General features: G+C 41.2%; 1 protein-coding gene across 1 annotated transcript in view; it reads left to right on the plus strand.

The window, feature by feature from the left end:
- ZMAT4 (zinc finger matrin-type 4) overlaps positions 1 to 17,811 on the plus strand; it is a 327,812-nt gene that overhangs the window by 103,104 nt on the left and 206,897 nt on the right. Inside the window, exon 4 of the mRNA XM_018559909.1 lies at positions 12,793 to 12,952. Within this exon, the coding sequence (XP_018415411.1) occupies positions 12,793 to 12,952 (160 nt within the window). The remainder of the gene's footprint in view (positions 1 to 12,792; positions 12,953 to 17,811) is intronic.

Genomic DNA, 17,811 nt, shown 5'->3' on the forward strand with positions numbered 1-17,811 from the left:
AATTCCCTTTCCACTGCATTTAAATCCTTTTCTGTAATCCCCCTGGCACTGCGTTGTCATTTTTTCTGTAATCCCAATGGCACTGCGTTTACTTCCAGCCTTTGTAATCCCCCATGCACTGGATTTACATCCTGCTTTCTAATTTACCTGGCACCGCATTCACATCCTGCTATGTAATTCCCCCCTGCACTGCATTAACATCCTGTTCTGTATTCCCCTAGGCACTTTGTTTACATCTTGCTCTGTAATCCCCTGGCACTGTGTTGATAACCTGTTCTGTAATCCCCCTGGCACTGCCTTTACATTCTGCTCTGTATTCCTCTGGCACTTCATTTATATGCTGCTCTGTAATCCCCTGCCACTGCATTTTCTTCCTGCTCTGTAATTCCCTTGGCACTGCGTGCACATAATACTCTGTATTCTTCTGGCACTGTGTTTACAGCCTGCTCTGTAATCCCCCTGGCACTGTGTTTACATCCTGCTCTGTAATCCCTTTGGCACTGCTTTACATTCTGCTCTGTAATCCTCCTGGCACCACATTTACATTTCGCGTTGTAATCCTTCAGGCACTGCTCTTACATCTGTCTCTGCAATCCCCCTGGCACTGCGTTTACATCTTGCTCTGCAATCCTCCTGGAACTATGTTTACATCCGACTCTGCAATCCCCCTGGCTCTGCGTTTACATCCTGCTCTGCAATCCCCCTGGGACTATGTTTACATCCTGCTCTGTAACCCCCTGGCACTGTGTTTACATTCTGCTCTGTAATCCTTTTTGCACTATGTTTACATCCTGCGTTGTAATCCCCCTGGCACTGTATTTACATCCTACTCTGTAATCCTCCTGGCACTGTGTTTACATCCTACATTGTAACCCCCCTGGCAATGTGTTTACATCCTGCTCTGTAATCCTCCTGGCACCACATTTACATTTCACGTTGTAATCCTTCAGGCTTGCTCTTACATCCGGCTCTGCAATCCCCCTGGCACTGCGTTTACATCCTGCTCTGTTATACCCCTGGCACCACATTTACATTTCCTGTTGTAATCCTTCAGGCACTGCAATCCCCCTGGCTCTGCGTTTACATCCTGCTCTGCAATCCTCCTGGGACTATGTTTACATCCGACTCTGCAATCCCCCTGGCTCTGCGTTTACATCCTGCTCTGCAATCCCCCTGGGACTACGTTTACATCCTGCTCTGTAAACCCCTGGCACTGTGTTTACATTCTGCTCTGTAATCCTCTTTGCACTATGTTTACATCCTGCGTTGTAATCCCCCTGGCACTGTATTTACATCCTACTCTGTAATCCTCCTGGCACTGTGTTTACATCCTGCTCTGTAATCCCCCTGGCACAGTGTTTACATCCTACTCTGTAATCCTCCTGGCACTGTGTTTACATACTGCTCTGTAATCCCCCTGGCACTGTGTTTACATCCTGTTCTGTAATCCTCCTGGCACTGTGTTTACATCCTGCTCTGTAATCCTCCTGGCACTGTGTTTACATCCTGCTCTGTAATCCTCCTGGCACTGTGTTTACATCCTGCTCTGTCCTATTATTGTGACATTTTCTAAACAGGGTGCCGGGACAAGTTCAGATGCATAATTCAGAACGTTAAGTGAATTATGCGTGAATTATATATGTACATGGGGACAGCCCTTTTGCTCATTATATATAAATGCAGTGCTTATCCTACATAGTGTCTTAGTACAGTGTTTGTGCTTTTCTGATCTGCATATCTCTGTGTGTACATGTCTATAAACAGCACAGTTACAAAAAAATTCCAAAACTTAAAGGGACACTAAACTCAGGAGCTAGATCTTACAAATGCATTCAAGTATCTTAACGAATATTTAAACTCTCTGGGGTTTTTGCATATATCTACTGCTACCAAACGAAAAATGTTTAAACTTACCTGTGTCTCTGCCGCACGCTCCCGTCCGAAGATCTGAAAAATCTCGGGTGGCCACAAAGGATCATGGGGCAGGCGCATGCGCAGTACAGATCTTTGGCCCGGAGACGAGGAGAGTCACAAGGTAAGTCAATAGAGGCAGCTTGCACCTGCACAGACTCCATGGGACAGGAAGTGCCAGGAAGAGAGAGGAGTCAGCGCTATTTAATAGAGCTGCACCAGGACTGGAGAGACTCCTGAAAACTACAGTAAAAAAGATGATCGGATCAAGAGGCATCATTTAAGGTAAGTTCTTAAACCAGCATTTGGGGGGGGGGGGGGTTGGGTATCCTTTAATGTCCCTTTTAACTATTAACAATTATTTTAATCGTGCATCACTCGGCGGTAGATCCTCCAATCATCTCTGAATTGGTGCTGACACTGTCCTTCCTTCTGGAGGGGGGCCACTTTTGTTCCCCATGGTCCCTGTGTATGTTGTAAAGTTGTCACCTCTCCAAGCTCAATCCCGTGATAGACTACAATCTCACATTTAGTTTACCAATTTGTACTAAGATTGTATGTTAACTTCTCTAATGTAAATCTTATATTTTCTTACTAAAACTTTCATGGTAACAAAATGTAGAATAATACCTGAGTTAGAGAGGGTACAAGGAGAGGGAGGCTGGGGGTTGTTCAAGCTATCACTGTACTGCCGCACTTTTTTGGAAATTAACCATCAAGCTGGCATATTAGCACTAGAACCCCGGACTAGACACAGGATGCAACTGACAGCAGCCCACAAATACACTAATACCCTGCAGCTAAACATAGGATGACAACAGATCAAATCTGTAGCAACATGATAATTGGAGCAAGATTCTTGTTTGGGGGAGATGAGAAACGAGTTTGCTTGGAAAGGTTAAAAAAGTTTGTGAAACAGTTATCACAGCTTGCCGCTCCACCAGCTACCACTATAGGGAGATTTACCCAAAATCTAGCTGACTGGACACACACACAGGCAAATGCAGACAGCATTGTTTTATTCTTGTTGGTGGGAGCACAACAGAAATCAAGTAACAAGTAAGAAATCGAGGAACAATCTCCAGACGAATTACCCTGTTCATTTTATTGTCACTTCATTTATAGGGAATTGATGTGGGATGGACTCTTCCGCCTTGGCCAATTACCTTTGGAGGTGGTACCTCGCCTGGTGGGAGAAACGCTCTTGCCTCTTAAAGTGGTTGTAGGTTATATAGACCAACCAGTTCTGATGGTTGGGTTGAAGATTGGACTTCCTACTCCAACACATCATCCCGATCAATTCCATATGCTTCCTGACTGCTGAGACATGGCATTTAGTCAAACAGTAGAAAGGCATCATGGCACACTCACAAACTAGCATGTAAAACAACTTGTCTCACCACTAAGGACAATGACAGAGGTTTGGATACACGTCTTCTGCAAAGGATGTGTAAGCCACACTGCCGCGCCAAGGCACCTCTTATAGTGCGGTCCTAACTCTAAACTATGAGAGTCTCCATCTTGGAGCACATGGGGCAGAAGATATCAAATTGGGTGAGGGCTGTCAGGAGGACGCCCCACCTCCCCAAAGGTACATAAACACACAAGGGATCCCGCACATCCCATCGGCAGCTGAGAAACCCCATGCGTCGCTGCACCAAATCGGTAAAGCAATGGCATTTAGTCAGTCTGGCATTTAGTCAATCTCTAGGTGGTTCTATAAGGCCAGGTCATGCCATTTTGAATCTACATGCAGCTCATAGTTTGTACCATGGGATGGGATATCTCTCATCTCCCCACAACCAAGATTTTGGATTAGAGCTCAAACATTCCCTCTGAAAATGAGTAATGATTCCAGACAGTATGGTGCCAATGTTGAATACATATTCCCTGCTTTTCTGACTTGCATTTGCAAAGTCTGAGAGTATTCTTTTGATTGGCTTGCTCCAGTGAGGTCATAATTGTTTACCCTTTTCTTCAGCCCCAAACCACCTTTTATCCTTTTTATTGGTTGGAAAAAAAATATGACACTAAGCAGAGGAGTGCAACTTTTCGGAGGGCGGGTAGGGGGTGGCATCGATTGGGCAGTTCTCTTACCTTTTCTGCTGTACACATGTACACACACAGAATTCCACACATATCGGCACAAGTTCTAGACAGAGTATGTTTTTACTTATTATAAGCTGTGGGCTCTCTAAGGGTCATGGGGGGTTAATTGGCACATGATGGGTATTAATAGGAGGTTCTGGCAGCTCAGTAGAGGTGTTGATTGAGCAAATGAGAGACTATGAAGTGCTAAACTACAGGAAAGCTCTGAACTGTGCTGCTTCAGAGACTCGGGTGTCTCTGGGGCCTATCCTGGCTGGGGGGCCCGGTGTCTTTTTGACTCATAAACAGAGTATTTACCTGTACCCGTGGACTCTTAATTGCAGTATTTGCTAGGGAGAAGCTTTTATGTGCAGTAATAAACACGACTTTGTTTGGAAGTCAGCAGTGCCCTACATACTTGTGATGCTTCAGATTTATATCCTATTAAATGTATCTACCCTTTGAAAGTTTTCATGTTTTATTATTACAGAACATTGAATCACAGCGCAGTTTATGGTGAGTGTTCTTTTTTTTTTTTTTTTTTTTAATGAGCTGATCTCTACAAAGTGATTTAAAGTGTATTCCAGGACATTTGAAAAAAAGAAATCATATGCAGTACATCTCTGAAACACGAGTATATTTCCCCAAAGTTTATACCTTTAAAGACTCAATGAGTACAGAAAAATATGCACTCTGGCAATGCACTATTGTGGGCTGACACCCAGTATTTTTGTGGACTGAGTGGTGTCAGCCCTGCCTGGTTTTCTTTTGCAGACCCATCTACTCTTCAATCTCAATGACATAAAGGCTAATCATTCTGTAGTTCCAAGATAAGAACTGGGAAGGCTCTCCTTGAGATAGTATAGAAAGTGCGGACAACTTTAGACATTTAGCCACCCATACAATGGCAAAAAACAGATCAATGACAGTGACAGCCACAGGGTAACATTCTCTTAGGACCTGTTCACACTGCCTACATGCTCAAATGCCCCGTTGTAGCATGTGGGCATGTGGGCTGCTATAAGTTTTGTCAGGCAGTAAGGAGGAGGTGTAGATAGTGTGAACAGGCCCTTAGCCATGATGATGCAGACTGTCACAGGTCGGCTCAGTGGATCGGGAGGTGAGCGAACACATACCGGCGTTCGCTCACCTCTTGATCCTGTCACAGCTCTCTGCCGTGACAGGGGAGGGCTGGATTACCCCCTCCCCGCTCCGATCCACCAGCGCTGACTGGCGTATCGGACGGGGGAGGGGGCGGGTACAGCTGGCTCTGCCTCTAGATAGGCAGAGCCAGCTGTCAGTCACGCAGCTGGGCGGATCCAGACATAATTGTCGGGATCCGCTTCAGCTGCGGCGTCTCAGTATACCACGAGCAGTAGCTCGCGGTATACTGTGGCGTCTCAGTATACCGCGAGCTGTAGCTCGCGGTATACTGAGCTTAGGGTGACGGGAGGACGCTTGTTTGTGTCCTCCCGTTACCCTAAGGAGAACTATGGGGAAAAGCCTTAACCCCATAGTTCTCCTTTAATGGCTAACCAACAGTGTGAGCAGAGTTCCACTGCAGGTACATCTAACTGAGATGTGGTCTAGCTGGAGTCTGAATATTCCGTGCATAGGGCCTAATGATAGTACGGCTACATTTACACGTATATTTTAGGTGCGAATAGGGATTCTTACTTACCTCAGGAACTTGCAATTTCCTGCAGTAGGAATCCATAATCTGCCATTTGCAACGACAGCTGTCACCCATTCAAGTTAATGACTGGGTGACAGCCGCTGCATTTGAAGACCAGTACACCGCATGTAATCATATGTGATATGATTACATGCAGTTAGGAATCAATCACTATACCAGGACGCATAGATGAGCCGCATGTAATTGTATTGCATACGGTTACATTCAGTGTGCTGGCGTTCTAATGCTTTCAAATGCAGTGGCTGTCACCCGATCATTAGCTTGTAAACGGCAGATCAGGGAATCCTGCTGCAGGACATTGCAAGTTCCTGACGCAGGAATCCCTAATTGCACTTAAAATATAGGTGTGAATGGAGCCTAAATCTGACCCCGAGAGGGGAACTATAGTAAGCCATACAAACACCGTGGGTTTTTTTGGTGTAACATAATATAATCAGATGAATTCATAAATGAGGAGCAACCCTACAGAATTCCATGCAGCTACTTGTGATGAGAGATAATATGTCTGGGATTTATAGAATCTGTTATTTTTACCTTACTATTCCAATAAGGACAGCTATTTACCAAGGATATCCTTTTAATCTGTTTAATAATTTACTATCTTAGTGAATATCATCTGTCACAGGAGAGCAACTAGCCCTTGATTAATGCCTTGAACATACAAACAACACAAGCAGTACAAGATGCAGTAGGTACAGCCGTCACTTTGTACACTCTCTAATCTATTCTCTCTGTTTGGCTGTTTTATGCCCCTGTTGTGAATTATGCTCAAGCTGGAGTGGTAATTAAGCAGAATAGTCATCAAAGACGTATTTTAATGTGATGCACGCAGGCAAAGTACTGATGTGAAATGACTTTTCTATCTACGTAATAAATGATTGAAACGTTGAATAAATTAAATCTTAATACAATTTTGAGTTAGCTGAGATTTAAATGGCCCTGCTGACGGGTGCCGGGGGAATAAAAGAGGCCTATGGTGGCCGTTTGAGCAGTGGGCTGGAAATGATGTTCTTCCCTTGGCCAATAAGATGCATGATTTGCTTTTGATGCCGAGTCTTTTAGCTGATGTGCAGGAAATTGAGGGGGAAAGTGAGCTACAGAAGCAGATAATGTTAAAGTTTATTGACATAACGTAATCCCTCAGCAGGTCCAGAAATCTGTCAAAAGGAGACGCATCATTGTTGATTAATAACCGCTAATTTTCTGGCCTCTGTCTTACACTAATGCCTATAATTGCTCAGAATAACAATTCAGCAATGAGTCTTCATTTTCTGGAGTTGCTGCTTAGAAATGGAAAAAAGCTTGGAAGCAAACAAGAAGGTAAACATTAAAGTGGACCTATTCTTAAATGTTAATATAATGCTATACTAAAAATATCTCTGGGATGGATAAAAAAGGATTATAGATTGGATGGGACAATTATATTTCCTGGAAAAGATGTTGCTTTCTTGGAAAAAAAAAGCCTAGGCATTTGGTCATGTGATCCCTGTTAAATTAATCTAAACCATGAGCCTGACTTTTAACAGAGATCATAAGACTAGGTATCTAGGCGTTTGGTCACATGAGCACATAGGAGGAAGCCTAGGGTTCTTCATTCTTCAAGAGATGTTAGTATTTCAGCTCTTCTGTTATTGCTTAACCACTTCAGCAAGACCAGCGTGAGTCACCACTTGGACGATAGGTGTGCTATAATACTAGTGCCAAATGAAAAAGGAAGCAGTGTGGACAGGGGTGTCCCTACACTTTTCTCACACCTGGGGGGTGATGTTGTTGGGGGTGCATGTTACTGGGAGGGGTTGTTGGATGCTTACGGTGCATGTTATGAGAGGGGCTAGGGTACTAAGCAACCTGGCAAGCTCTGGCTGGAAAACACCTGCCGCCCCCCCATGTGACCTAAGGTAACTGGAAAGTGGTGTTGCCTGTTGCAGCCAGTCTGGTAACCGATGTGATTTCCTCCTGCAATTTTAAATCGATAGCTTACACCACTGCTTTCATTTTTTATAAAGGAGGTCCCGGTGAGTTGTGTTTTATTAGGTATCTGAAATAGGGATTCTAGTGAGGATAATACCAAAACATTCATATTCTGCATATAAACATACATGTTACATTCAGTACATACAGCAAGCAAACCATACATTCCGAATTACAGCCAGAAGCCACAAGGCCATCATGCTCAATGTGTGCGAAGGTTCCAACATATCTCAGTTAACTGCCTTGACTGTCTATTTTAGCCCACGGACCATACATATTTCATAGGATGGATTATATTTTCTTGTTTTCAGTAAGCTACAAGAGGCTCAGACAGGAAATAACAGAAAGAAAAAGGAGTATGAAGGATAAATGCGGCTTTATTCTGCACAGGTCTCTGTGTTGACATGTTGCTGATAAATAAAGAGAAGTAGCAGTAATGTTTGGGTTCCCGTCCTCATGTGCCTGGATATTGCTGCATCCTTTCACCCATGTAGTTATGTCTAGTGCAACTTTTTTTCAGTCACGGCACCCTATAAAAGTATGCAAAATCTTGAGGTGCCCCAGTCTAAAATGTAATGATTTAAAAAGGAACCTAAAAAGTGGGGTTCCCCCATTTCACGATGAAGTCTCCACTTCACATCAGAGTCTCCCATTATATCAGGAACCCGCTCCTTTCACATCAGGATTCCCACCTTTCACACTAAGAGCCCCCCTTCACATCAGAGTCCCCTTCACATCAGAAGCCCCTGTTTCATATCAGACCCCTCCCCCCTTCTTTCTTATATGAGTACCCCCTTCAAATCAGGAGTCCCAGCTGTGGCAGCATTCATTTGAATGATGCTGGCAGCCTGCATGCACCATGGAAAGGTATAGTGCTGGTTAAAAATTTGAAGGCACCCCCGATGAAACCAGAAGGTACCCTGGTTAAGAAAGACTGGTATAATGTGTGTGTTTAGTCCTAAATCTGTGCATGAACAAACTAATGTAAAACATTTGGCAACAACGCCAAATTTCCAAGTATTTTTTCCAATTTCCAAGGTTGATGTTTGTCATAAATAGGTACATTTTGTTAATTTCTAGGTTTGTTAGCCTTTTTTGTGTTCTTGGGTTTGTTTTCGAAATGTTACCAAAGATTAAGGAAATATAATGGCCGGTCTAACTGAAGGATGGTGAGGTGGCTATTATTTCCCATGAGAGCTGAAGCCACGTGTATGGCATTGATCATTAAGCATGATAAAAAAGGCCTGGGCTGTGAAGAGATACTTCTGCATGTAAAGTCTCTTTTTTTACTACTGTTGTATTTTTTTTTTTTTTTTTTCTTATTCCATATGAAGACCCACACAACTCTGCCATCTAAGTCCACATCCCCTGATGATTCACTACACAGTAAATGAAGTCAGACAATAACCTTCCTTTGCCTTTTCTCTTTGAAAAAATTGAATTCCGTAAAAAATGACAATAATGACAATAAATGTGGATGAGTGTGCTTCACATGGAGGTCTTTCTGCTCATCCAACTTTAATATTCACAAAGTAGTCTGTTGCCTGTTTAGGTGTAAGTTATTTTACTGTATGAAAACATTTTACTGTTTATAGATATATCTCTGGAAGAGATCAGCTTAATGCAAATATTCCCATCAATGAGCATAAAAGTATTTAATGTGAACATGTCTAGATTATGCACACTGAAAGTGACACTAAACTCAGGAATTAAATCTTAAAAATGCATTCAAGTACCTTAAATATTAACAAAAATGTATCTTATTTGTGTATCACTCGGCTGTAGATCCTCCAATCATCTCTGAATTGGTGCTGACACTGTCCTTCCTTCTGGAGGGTGGCTACTTTTGTTCCCCATGGTCCCTGTGTGTGTTGTAAAGTAGCCACTGCTTCAAGCTCGCTCCCATGATGGAATACAATCCCATGTTTACTTTACTAATTTGTATTGAGATTGCAGTCCATCACGGGAGTGAACTTGGAGTGGTGGCTACTTTACAACACACACAGGGACCATGGGGAACAAAAGTAGCCACCCTCCAGAAGGAAGGACAGTGTCGGCACCAATTCAGAGATGATTTGAGGACCTACAGACCAGTGATACACAAATAAGATACATTTTTGTTGCTAGTAAAGGTACTTGAATGCAATTTTAAGATTTAACTCCTGAGTTTAGTGTCCCTTGAATATAAACAAAATATGCCTGCCTAAACTTGCACATTAGACTAGCCCTTTTATTGAATGTAAAAGTACATTGCTACTAAATAAGGTGTTCCATCTGTGTACAGTTCTGTATATCATACATGCAGCCTTTAGTAGCATAAAAACAAAAAGCACTTCAGTTAGAATTCAAATTTAAGCCAACTTTATTAAATGTATGGAAAATACCTCTTCTGAAAGTTTGTCCTTCACATTGTATAATGCATGAGTGAAGAAAACATGTATAAGATGCACATCAATGGATGAAGCATGTTACTACTAGAGATAAGGCTGGTCATGGTTCAAAACCAGTTGAGTTCAACCAAGCCCACTCTGACCGCCAACCACGGCAGTTGCGGTGGGGCATTTACCTTCAGGCGGCGTTCTTGGTAGTCGGTGGCGTGGAGGCGTCTACCCTGACTGCTCCATGTCGGCATACGAGTGTGTACAGGCTCCGCCCCCCCATCTGATAGGACTAATAGCTCATAAATTTGAGAGTTTCCTTTTGTAGGATTTATATGAAATAAACTAATATATTTTTATATATTGTGGTTGGAGTTGTCATTTTCTGGTGCTTTCAAAACCCCACTTCTTCTTTCTTTAAAATAATTTTTTTTGCATACTATATACCAGGGGTGTGGCACCTAAATATCCAGATACAGGTCAAAATATTTTCTACTTAGGGGCATTTACCGTCTCTTTGTGATGTATAGCTGCGGGGTGGGGAATGCGCCTTCCCGCAACTGACTGAGTTAGGAGAAGGGGGTGGCAGATTTTAGAGCAGGCTTGTGCAAACTCAGGTGAACAGGGTCCACGCCAAGCCCAGCCTCATATCTAGTTACGAGTGTGAAAGGACCCTTACTGATAAGAGAAGATACTAAAACATGCCTCTACATACCCACCAGTTCTATATCATTACAGCGATAACAAATCAATTAAACTAGTAAAAAAACAAACCGAAAATCTTAAACAATGTAAAAAAACAAAGGTGTGCTGGACTTGCAGCTCAGTCTTAGAAAAACATAAAACATCTTTAGTAAATTCTGTATGTTAAATCCGAACTCTCAGAAATGTTTTACATTTTAAAGGAGTTCTATTCCCTTACATAAAAAATTCAACCTTTTTAAAGTGTTGATTTTAAAGGCAGCAAATGGAATGCAAACCTCCACGTTCAACATATTTTATGTATTATAGTCATTTAATCTAAACCTCCTCTGGTTCTGCTGTTGTACTTTTAACCTCCCGCTGTCTTCTCTTACATTTGTGTTTACTATTGATTCTTTCCCACAGCGCAGGCCTTGTGCTGCATTGTACCATTGAGCTATTTGAATGGACAGGGCTACCTACTGTATGCCTATATACATTGTACAGCATGCATATGTATAGCCTTTTCATTACAGAGTCAACAGGTTTATGACAATGAAAATTATTCTCCCGCTAATAATGAATTATTCATCGCTAGTTGGGATCAATTGGGTTGGCAGTTTTACAGCTTCACGTAAGTGGTTTATTTCTTTCGCCGGTAAATTATGTAGACATTTTTACGCCAACGTTTTGTCAAGATGAATATTTTCGGTGCCAGCCTTTAGTGGTAATCACTTTTTCGCTAATTGCAAGCGCCAGGTGGAACGGTTTATCATTCCTGCTGTAATGCCTATCAGAGATTAAATATTATGATATTCCCAGCGGGCGTACAGTAGGGAAAAGTGGAATTTAAATGAAGCTCTCGGTGGCTTGCTTGGAATTCCATCTATGTGAAGCCTGGGAATTTGTTTTAACTTTTTAACTGTCTCGAGGCTTTAGAAATCGACCACATGTCCCACTCTTCTGAGCTTTTATTGTACTGTGTGGAAAAATGAAAGCAATGGTTCAAAGTATCGCCACAACAGATGAAAGGATTTGCTTATGAATACAACCGTCGTTTTGCACCTGTGTGGTTTTAGCATTCTTTGTGAAGTAGAATAATCACCAGGCTAAGGGACCGCTGTCCAAGGGCTGAAAAAAATACTGCTTTAACAGTTGTGTTCATGGAGGCAGGTTTAGGAGAAGTACAGGAAATTATAGTGTTTGTATTGTTCACAGGGCTTCCATTAGGGATTTGGGGATCATTTGAAACAGATGGCGGGGGGCGGCAGCATTGGTTTTATTTTATTTATTTTCATTTTTATTTGTTTTATTATTTTTTACCTTTTTAACCACCTTTTTTTTTTTTTTACTTTTTTCACCTATCTTTTACTATCACAAAGGGGCTAATAAACCCCTATGTGACAGCATTTAGAGGTGACAGGTTCTCTTTATGGAGACATCAGACCAGTTTATGGGCAAGTGCTGTATGAGTACAAGAATACCTTACATCAATTTTGTATGTTACGGTCATCTAGCCTCATATTATAATTCTGGAATAGTTCATTTGGAGATCAGTTTGTTTTTTCCTTTCTGCAATGTGCACATATCAATTATGTTTTTAAACACTTTTAACCTTTGTGTAATAAAGAATCCTTGTTTTATCATGATGTAATTGTTTGGTTTTGTCACTTGGTACCTTAAAAGCCCCACTCTTTCTTTTCCATTTGATTCAATATATTAGGGGTGTGGTACCTTATATTCAGGATCTGGTCATGATAGTTTGATCTTTTTTTCAGATTATTGACAAATTAAACACAAATGAGGACTGATCTCTGGAGCAACACAGACAGTTTGTTTTCATCATAAGACTTGGTGAGAACAAACTGGACACAAGTATTTACTGGTTGCCATGGTACACAAAAAGCACTTTACTGAAATAATGTTTTATTGAATTATTTGATGTCAGATTGGCTAATTGTCATGAGGTATCCTCACAGGTATTACTGGTTCCTTTATTTCTATAGGAATTAATAATATTTAAAGACATACATTTTGCATTTAAATCTATTTATGTTTCTTAAACAGGAAAGTGATGAGACTGAAGTGGATAAAAACAAATGCTGCACCCTCTGCAACATGTTTTTCACATCTGCAATTGTTGCTGAATCCCATTACCAAGGAAAGACTCACGCCAAAAGAGTGAAGCTAGTCCTTGGGGAATCTCCAGACATTCCAGCTCGAGCAGGTGAGAGACTCTTATTTATACCAGCACTGATGTAACTGTATACCGCTGCTCAGTATTTTGGAGCTTTGAAAATAAGTACATTTAGGTGTTGGAGAAATTAACTCCTAATTCTTACTTGTTTAGGTAGGGTTGGTTCTGAGCAGTAGCAGCACTTTATCAGTGTGTTGCAGATCAGTGTACAGCCAAGGAGTAGTTAAATCTCGCAGTAGCAAAGAATGAACTGTCAATGTGACCTTAGCCTCAGTTCCATATTAGGTATAATATGGTGAATGAAGAAAATTAATGTGACCCATCATTTGCCATCAGTACCATGGACAGCTCATAAGACAATGCCTCTTAACATCCATTTAAGGGAAAACTGTACTGGAAGAAACTTGTAGGGTACCATTTGCTGGTCTTGTATTGCAAATTCTAGTTGCTTGGATGTCTTCAGTTTCAGTACTTTCAGTAAGGATACGCCAGCACTCCCAACACACTGTAAAAGGTTAACTCTATTCCAAAATCAAGTAAAAGCAGCATTTTTGTGCTTGTATCTGAATCTGGAAGAAAGTTGATCTTTTATGGTACATTGGGAGTGCTGGCCTATTTGACATATTTATGAGGTCTTAGAGAGAAAGTGGTTCCTTGAGCAGATCAAACCCACCACCTTTCAGACCTAAGATCAGAGTGGCCAGAGGCAATGCAGAGCTAAGGGAAGTCCAGAGTGGAGTGGACGATTTGTTGGCAGCACGGCTTCAGGTTTATCCGACCATTACAGCAACAGACCTCTGTGGGTGTTCACGGAGGGGAAGCTTATTTGTGGAGCTGTGTTTGTTGATGCCTTTTGGATGGTTTTAAAAGGGTGAGTCATTTTTTAATAAATGATCATTATATTTGAATGGTTTTACGCTAAGGGCTATGTTTATTCTGATCAATAAAATGGCTGTGGTGGGACACTGATCTCTGCATTCTGGAGAACCAAGTGAAGGAGTTAAAGGTTATAACTAGATCATAGGACCTGGGGATTCTCTAAACAAATTCTGGCCTGGAAGAGGGTCTGGGCTAAAGGTGAGCAACTGACTGAGAGGAGTGAACACTGTGGTGGAAGATAACTCTTTTTTTTTGGAAGTTTCTACCACATGTGGAAGGATTAAGAATGTAGGATATTTGGGACGTTCTATTGCACTGTTTAACATTAATTTATATAGAGTGTGTCATATACTTTGTGGACTTCAAATATTTACATTTTTTCACGGATTGGAGCACATTTGCACATTTTTTTTGTTTATATTTGCAAGTTTTGGGAAGATTGGGATAATTATTGCACAGGAGAAAAAATTTATATGTACATATTGAACGTGTGCTATACACTTTTGTGGAATCTGGTGAACCATTGAATATCTATGGTTGCATATTGATTGTAGCACAGTGGTGGTACATAGTTGAGCCCGTTGATGCATTGGTTCTATTTTAAAAGCTCGGCACATCAGTATTGTTTTATTTTTAAAGAGGTTTACCTAGGGGTGATCCTTCTCATAGTGCCTCAAATGTAACCAACCAGGTTTACTTTTGTTCTTTTATATTTGTTAGTTAAAGGAATACACAGGTGAATGCTGTTGCCTAATATGTCCTTAGAACATTCCCACTTCAGTGTTCGGAAGACTTTGCTCCCGATTAGTATTATACAGTCAGGATATGTTTTGCCTCAAAAGGGCAACAGCCACCTATATACAGCATACCATATACACAACAACATATTTACTGTATTCAGTTTAACTGTTTAAATGTATACAAACTACAAGTATAGAAAATGATGAACAGCATTCATTTCATGGAGACTTTTCTTGGAGACAGCCAATAAGCTTTGTCAATCACAAATTAAAAATATTCACAATTGATGTAATGTAATATGGTAATGGCAGCACCATGTGACTGAGCAGACATAGTATGGTATCTCTTTTTCCATTTCTGTCTGTTCCATTATGTAAATTAACAAAGCCCTGTTGTACCCTTTAGGCAGAAGAAGCTGTACAGATTGTCTGCTTCCTTAAATGTAATAGGGCTTTTAGCTCAGGAAAGACAAGGCTGCAAATGAATCGTACCAGCCTAAGGCAGTCCTGATCTTTCAGAACAAAGACACTCTAGCTCGCCAAGTAGGGCACTTGGCCTCGATTCCGAGAATACCTTTAAATAATCAATTCTGATAAGCAGCAGGTGTGTTCTTTTAATAACATCTGTGTGGCTGTGGACGGTTCTGTTGTCTACCAGGCTTCAGTTATATGTGAAATATCTTTTATGGGTGGAATGACCCAACTAAAAAAAAATCTTATGACTGATACAGTCCTTACTACTTCAAAATACATTGATCCTAACCCTAAGTATTTGGGTTCAAACTTGAACCCTTGATCTGCCAACTCTAAGACACTGACTTGTAAAGTATTACAACCATTGGAACAGCATTGACAGGCATTTGGCATTTTCAGAACGAGAGGTCAGTAAGGACAGCTTCCATATTTTTGGATGTACAGTACCGTGCCTTGTGATGAGCTTCAATGCATATCCATCAGCAAGGAGGGCATCGTACTAATGTGTAAAACTGAAGGGCAATGGTGTGCATCGCAGCACCGCATCACACCAAGGCATTTTACTGCAGTGTTGTGAACAGGGCCTTTTTGTTAAAATGTAGGTGCATAGCTACAGATTATGCTTGGTAAGGTTTGTAGCTTTGTTTAACTTTTTGGGTAGACAACTGTTTAAAAAGTAAGAGGAACACATTTAGATGTGAATACTGCCAAGTCGGCCTTGCCATACAAATGGCTATTCATCTATTCCTGGTCCTGTACCAGGATTTAGGTTAGATCATTGTCTACTTTGAAAGGGAAACCCTAAACTACATGTATCAGGGAGAATGGTCAGTGTCCCTTCATTAACTACTACTGATTTTCTGGATAAATCAACTAGAATTTGTATTTGTTTCTGTAGGTCAGAGCAGAATGATGCATTGAAAGAGAGGGGAACAGTGAAGCAAAGTCACTTGCTCTGTGCTGCTAATCTGGAGGCACAGCTGTCATATGTAATGAGCAAATGCCCCAGCTCCATGTCCAATTATATTTGCAAACTCTACATAGAAACCAGCATGTATCCGGGGCTTAAAGTTGCGGGCATCTCTTGATCAGCAGAAGAAGAAAACATAATCGGCGTCATGCGATGGGATGGGGCCAAGTTCCTTACAAACCATTAAGTATTATAGGCAATGTTTATACTAATATCACTTCACAAGGCTAAGGGAACAATGTAGATTATACTGTTAGCAAGTCATTTATTTCTTGAAGGATTTGGTTTACAGCAAATCTGTCAGAAAGCTTAATGCAGCATCTGTTACCTTCATGAGAACACAGTGCTTAGTGCACAGGAAATCTAACCTTTGTTGTCCTCTTTCCACCTTCACTAGTTTGAAGAATGGAAATGTCTCATTATGCTAAGTAGTTATCGTCTGGAAGCTGTAGCTGCCTGCGTTATATATGCTGCATGCTAGTTCCAAGGCTACCATCTCCTTTGCTGTGATGCTGAAATAATGCTTCACTGCCATGTTATTAGCATGCAGCACATGAGTCAGACGTATTGTATTCAAACTTCATAGTCTTAAATCTGAACTCTAGGCTGAGGTAAAAATAATTATTGCATTGCTATAATCAATTAATATTTAATTAAATGTATTCTTTACATGCCACGTAGGTACCTGAATACTGTATAGCCTCTCACTGGGCTGTTGCAGTCCCGGTCAAACAGGACTGGAGTGTTAGAGTGATAGTAAAAACTTTGTAAGCCATTTCAAATGCTGGTTAGGTCACTTACAATGTTTCCTTCGCCTTGATATTTAAACATTTTAGCTTCCTGCAGAATCAGCTGATCCCCTGAGCACTGGCCCTGATATCCGGTTTTAGTGTGGCTCCTTTTCCTTTCAGAGTTCTGTGGAGCCGCCCTTGTGTGTACTAGTAAGCTGTGTGCGACTCCACAAACAGGCACAGTGAGGCAAGGCACTCCCTTGCTCCCCCCTCTTTTACCCTCCTTCCTTACTGCTCCCCTCTCCTACCTAGTAGATGGACAGCTGCAGGAGTCTGCTCTGTCCCTTGTGAAGTTCAGGGAAACCGAGTTGATAGAGTTGGAGCCAGCTGTTCAGAAACATAATACTGTAAGTGCTTGGGCAAAACAATTTAAAGAAACACTTTGCTGGGCAATGCATATTTTTTTTCCCAAGATCTGGATTAGTTAACAAGAAAGTGATTGAGAATGTAGAACTACTTTAAAGTAAGAATCAGAACAAGTATCAGTTCATGTTCTGACGAGAAGCATGCTGATATGAGCAGAAAGCAGAGGGGCAGACAGATGAGCTCATCACTGTGCAGCTTCACCTTTCACTGCCCAGTCACATAATGGAGAATGACCCCAGGATGACCTGGGCTCAGAGAAAGTGGTCTGAATGGTGCTGGCCATCAGACTAAGGACATCTAGCAGCAGAAATAAAGAACTGCTGGGGAAGTCTCTGGATCAAAGAGGAATGATGAAGCAAAAGCTGGTTTGTAATCTTATCTTTTAATCAGCTAATCATTTGCATTTTGTCATTTTTCCTGGAGTTCTGCTTTGAAAGAACTTCAGCATGTTTTCATAATTCCCTAAATATTACGTCCTTCTCACATCCATACACGATGTGCTATTTCTAACAACATTTCAAAGTAATAACAGTGACACATTTCTGGTCAGCCAGGATGCCTCATCATGCACAATTCTTTCTTAAAGGATCATGAGTTTTCATGTATACACATTCGTTTTATACTAATAATATTAAAACACAACATCACTTTTTATATATATATATATAT

The sequence above is a fragment of the Nanorana parkeri genome, unplaced genomic scaffold, assembly GCF_000935625.1.
Source record: "Nanorana parkeri isolate BGI_ZX_2015 unplaced genomic scaffold, ASM93562v1 scaffold2, whole genome shotgun sequence".
Classification (NCBI taxonomy): domain Eukaryota; kingdom Metazoa; phylum Chordata; class Amphibia; order Anura; family Dicroglossidae; genus Nanorana; species Nanorana parkeri.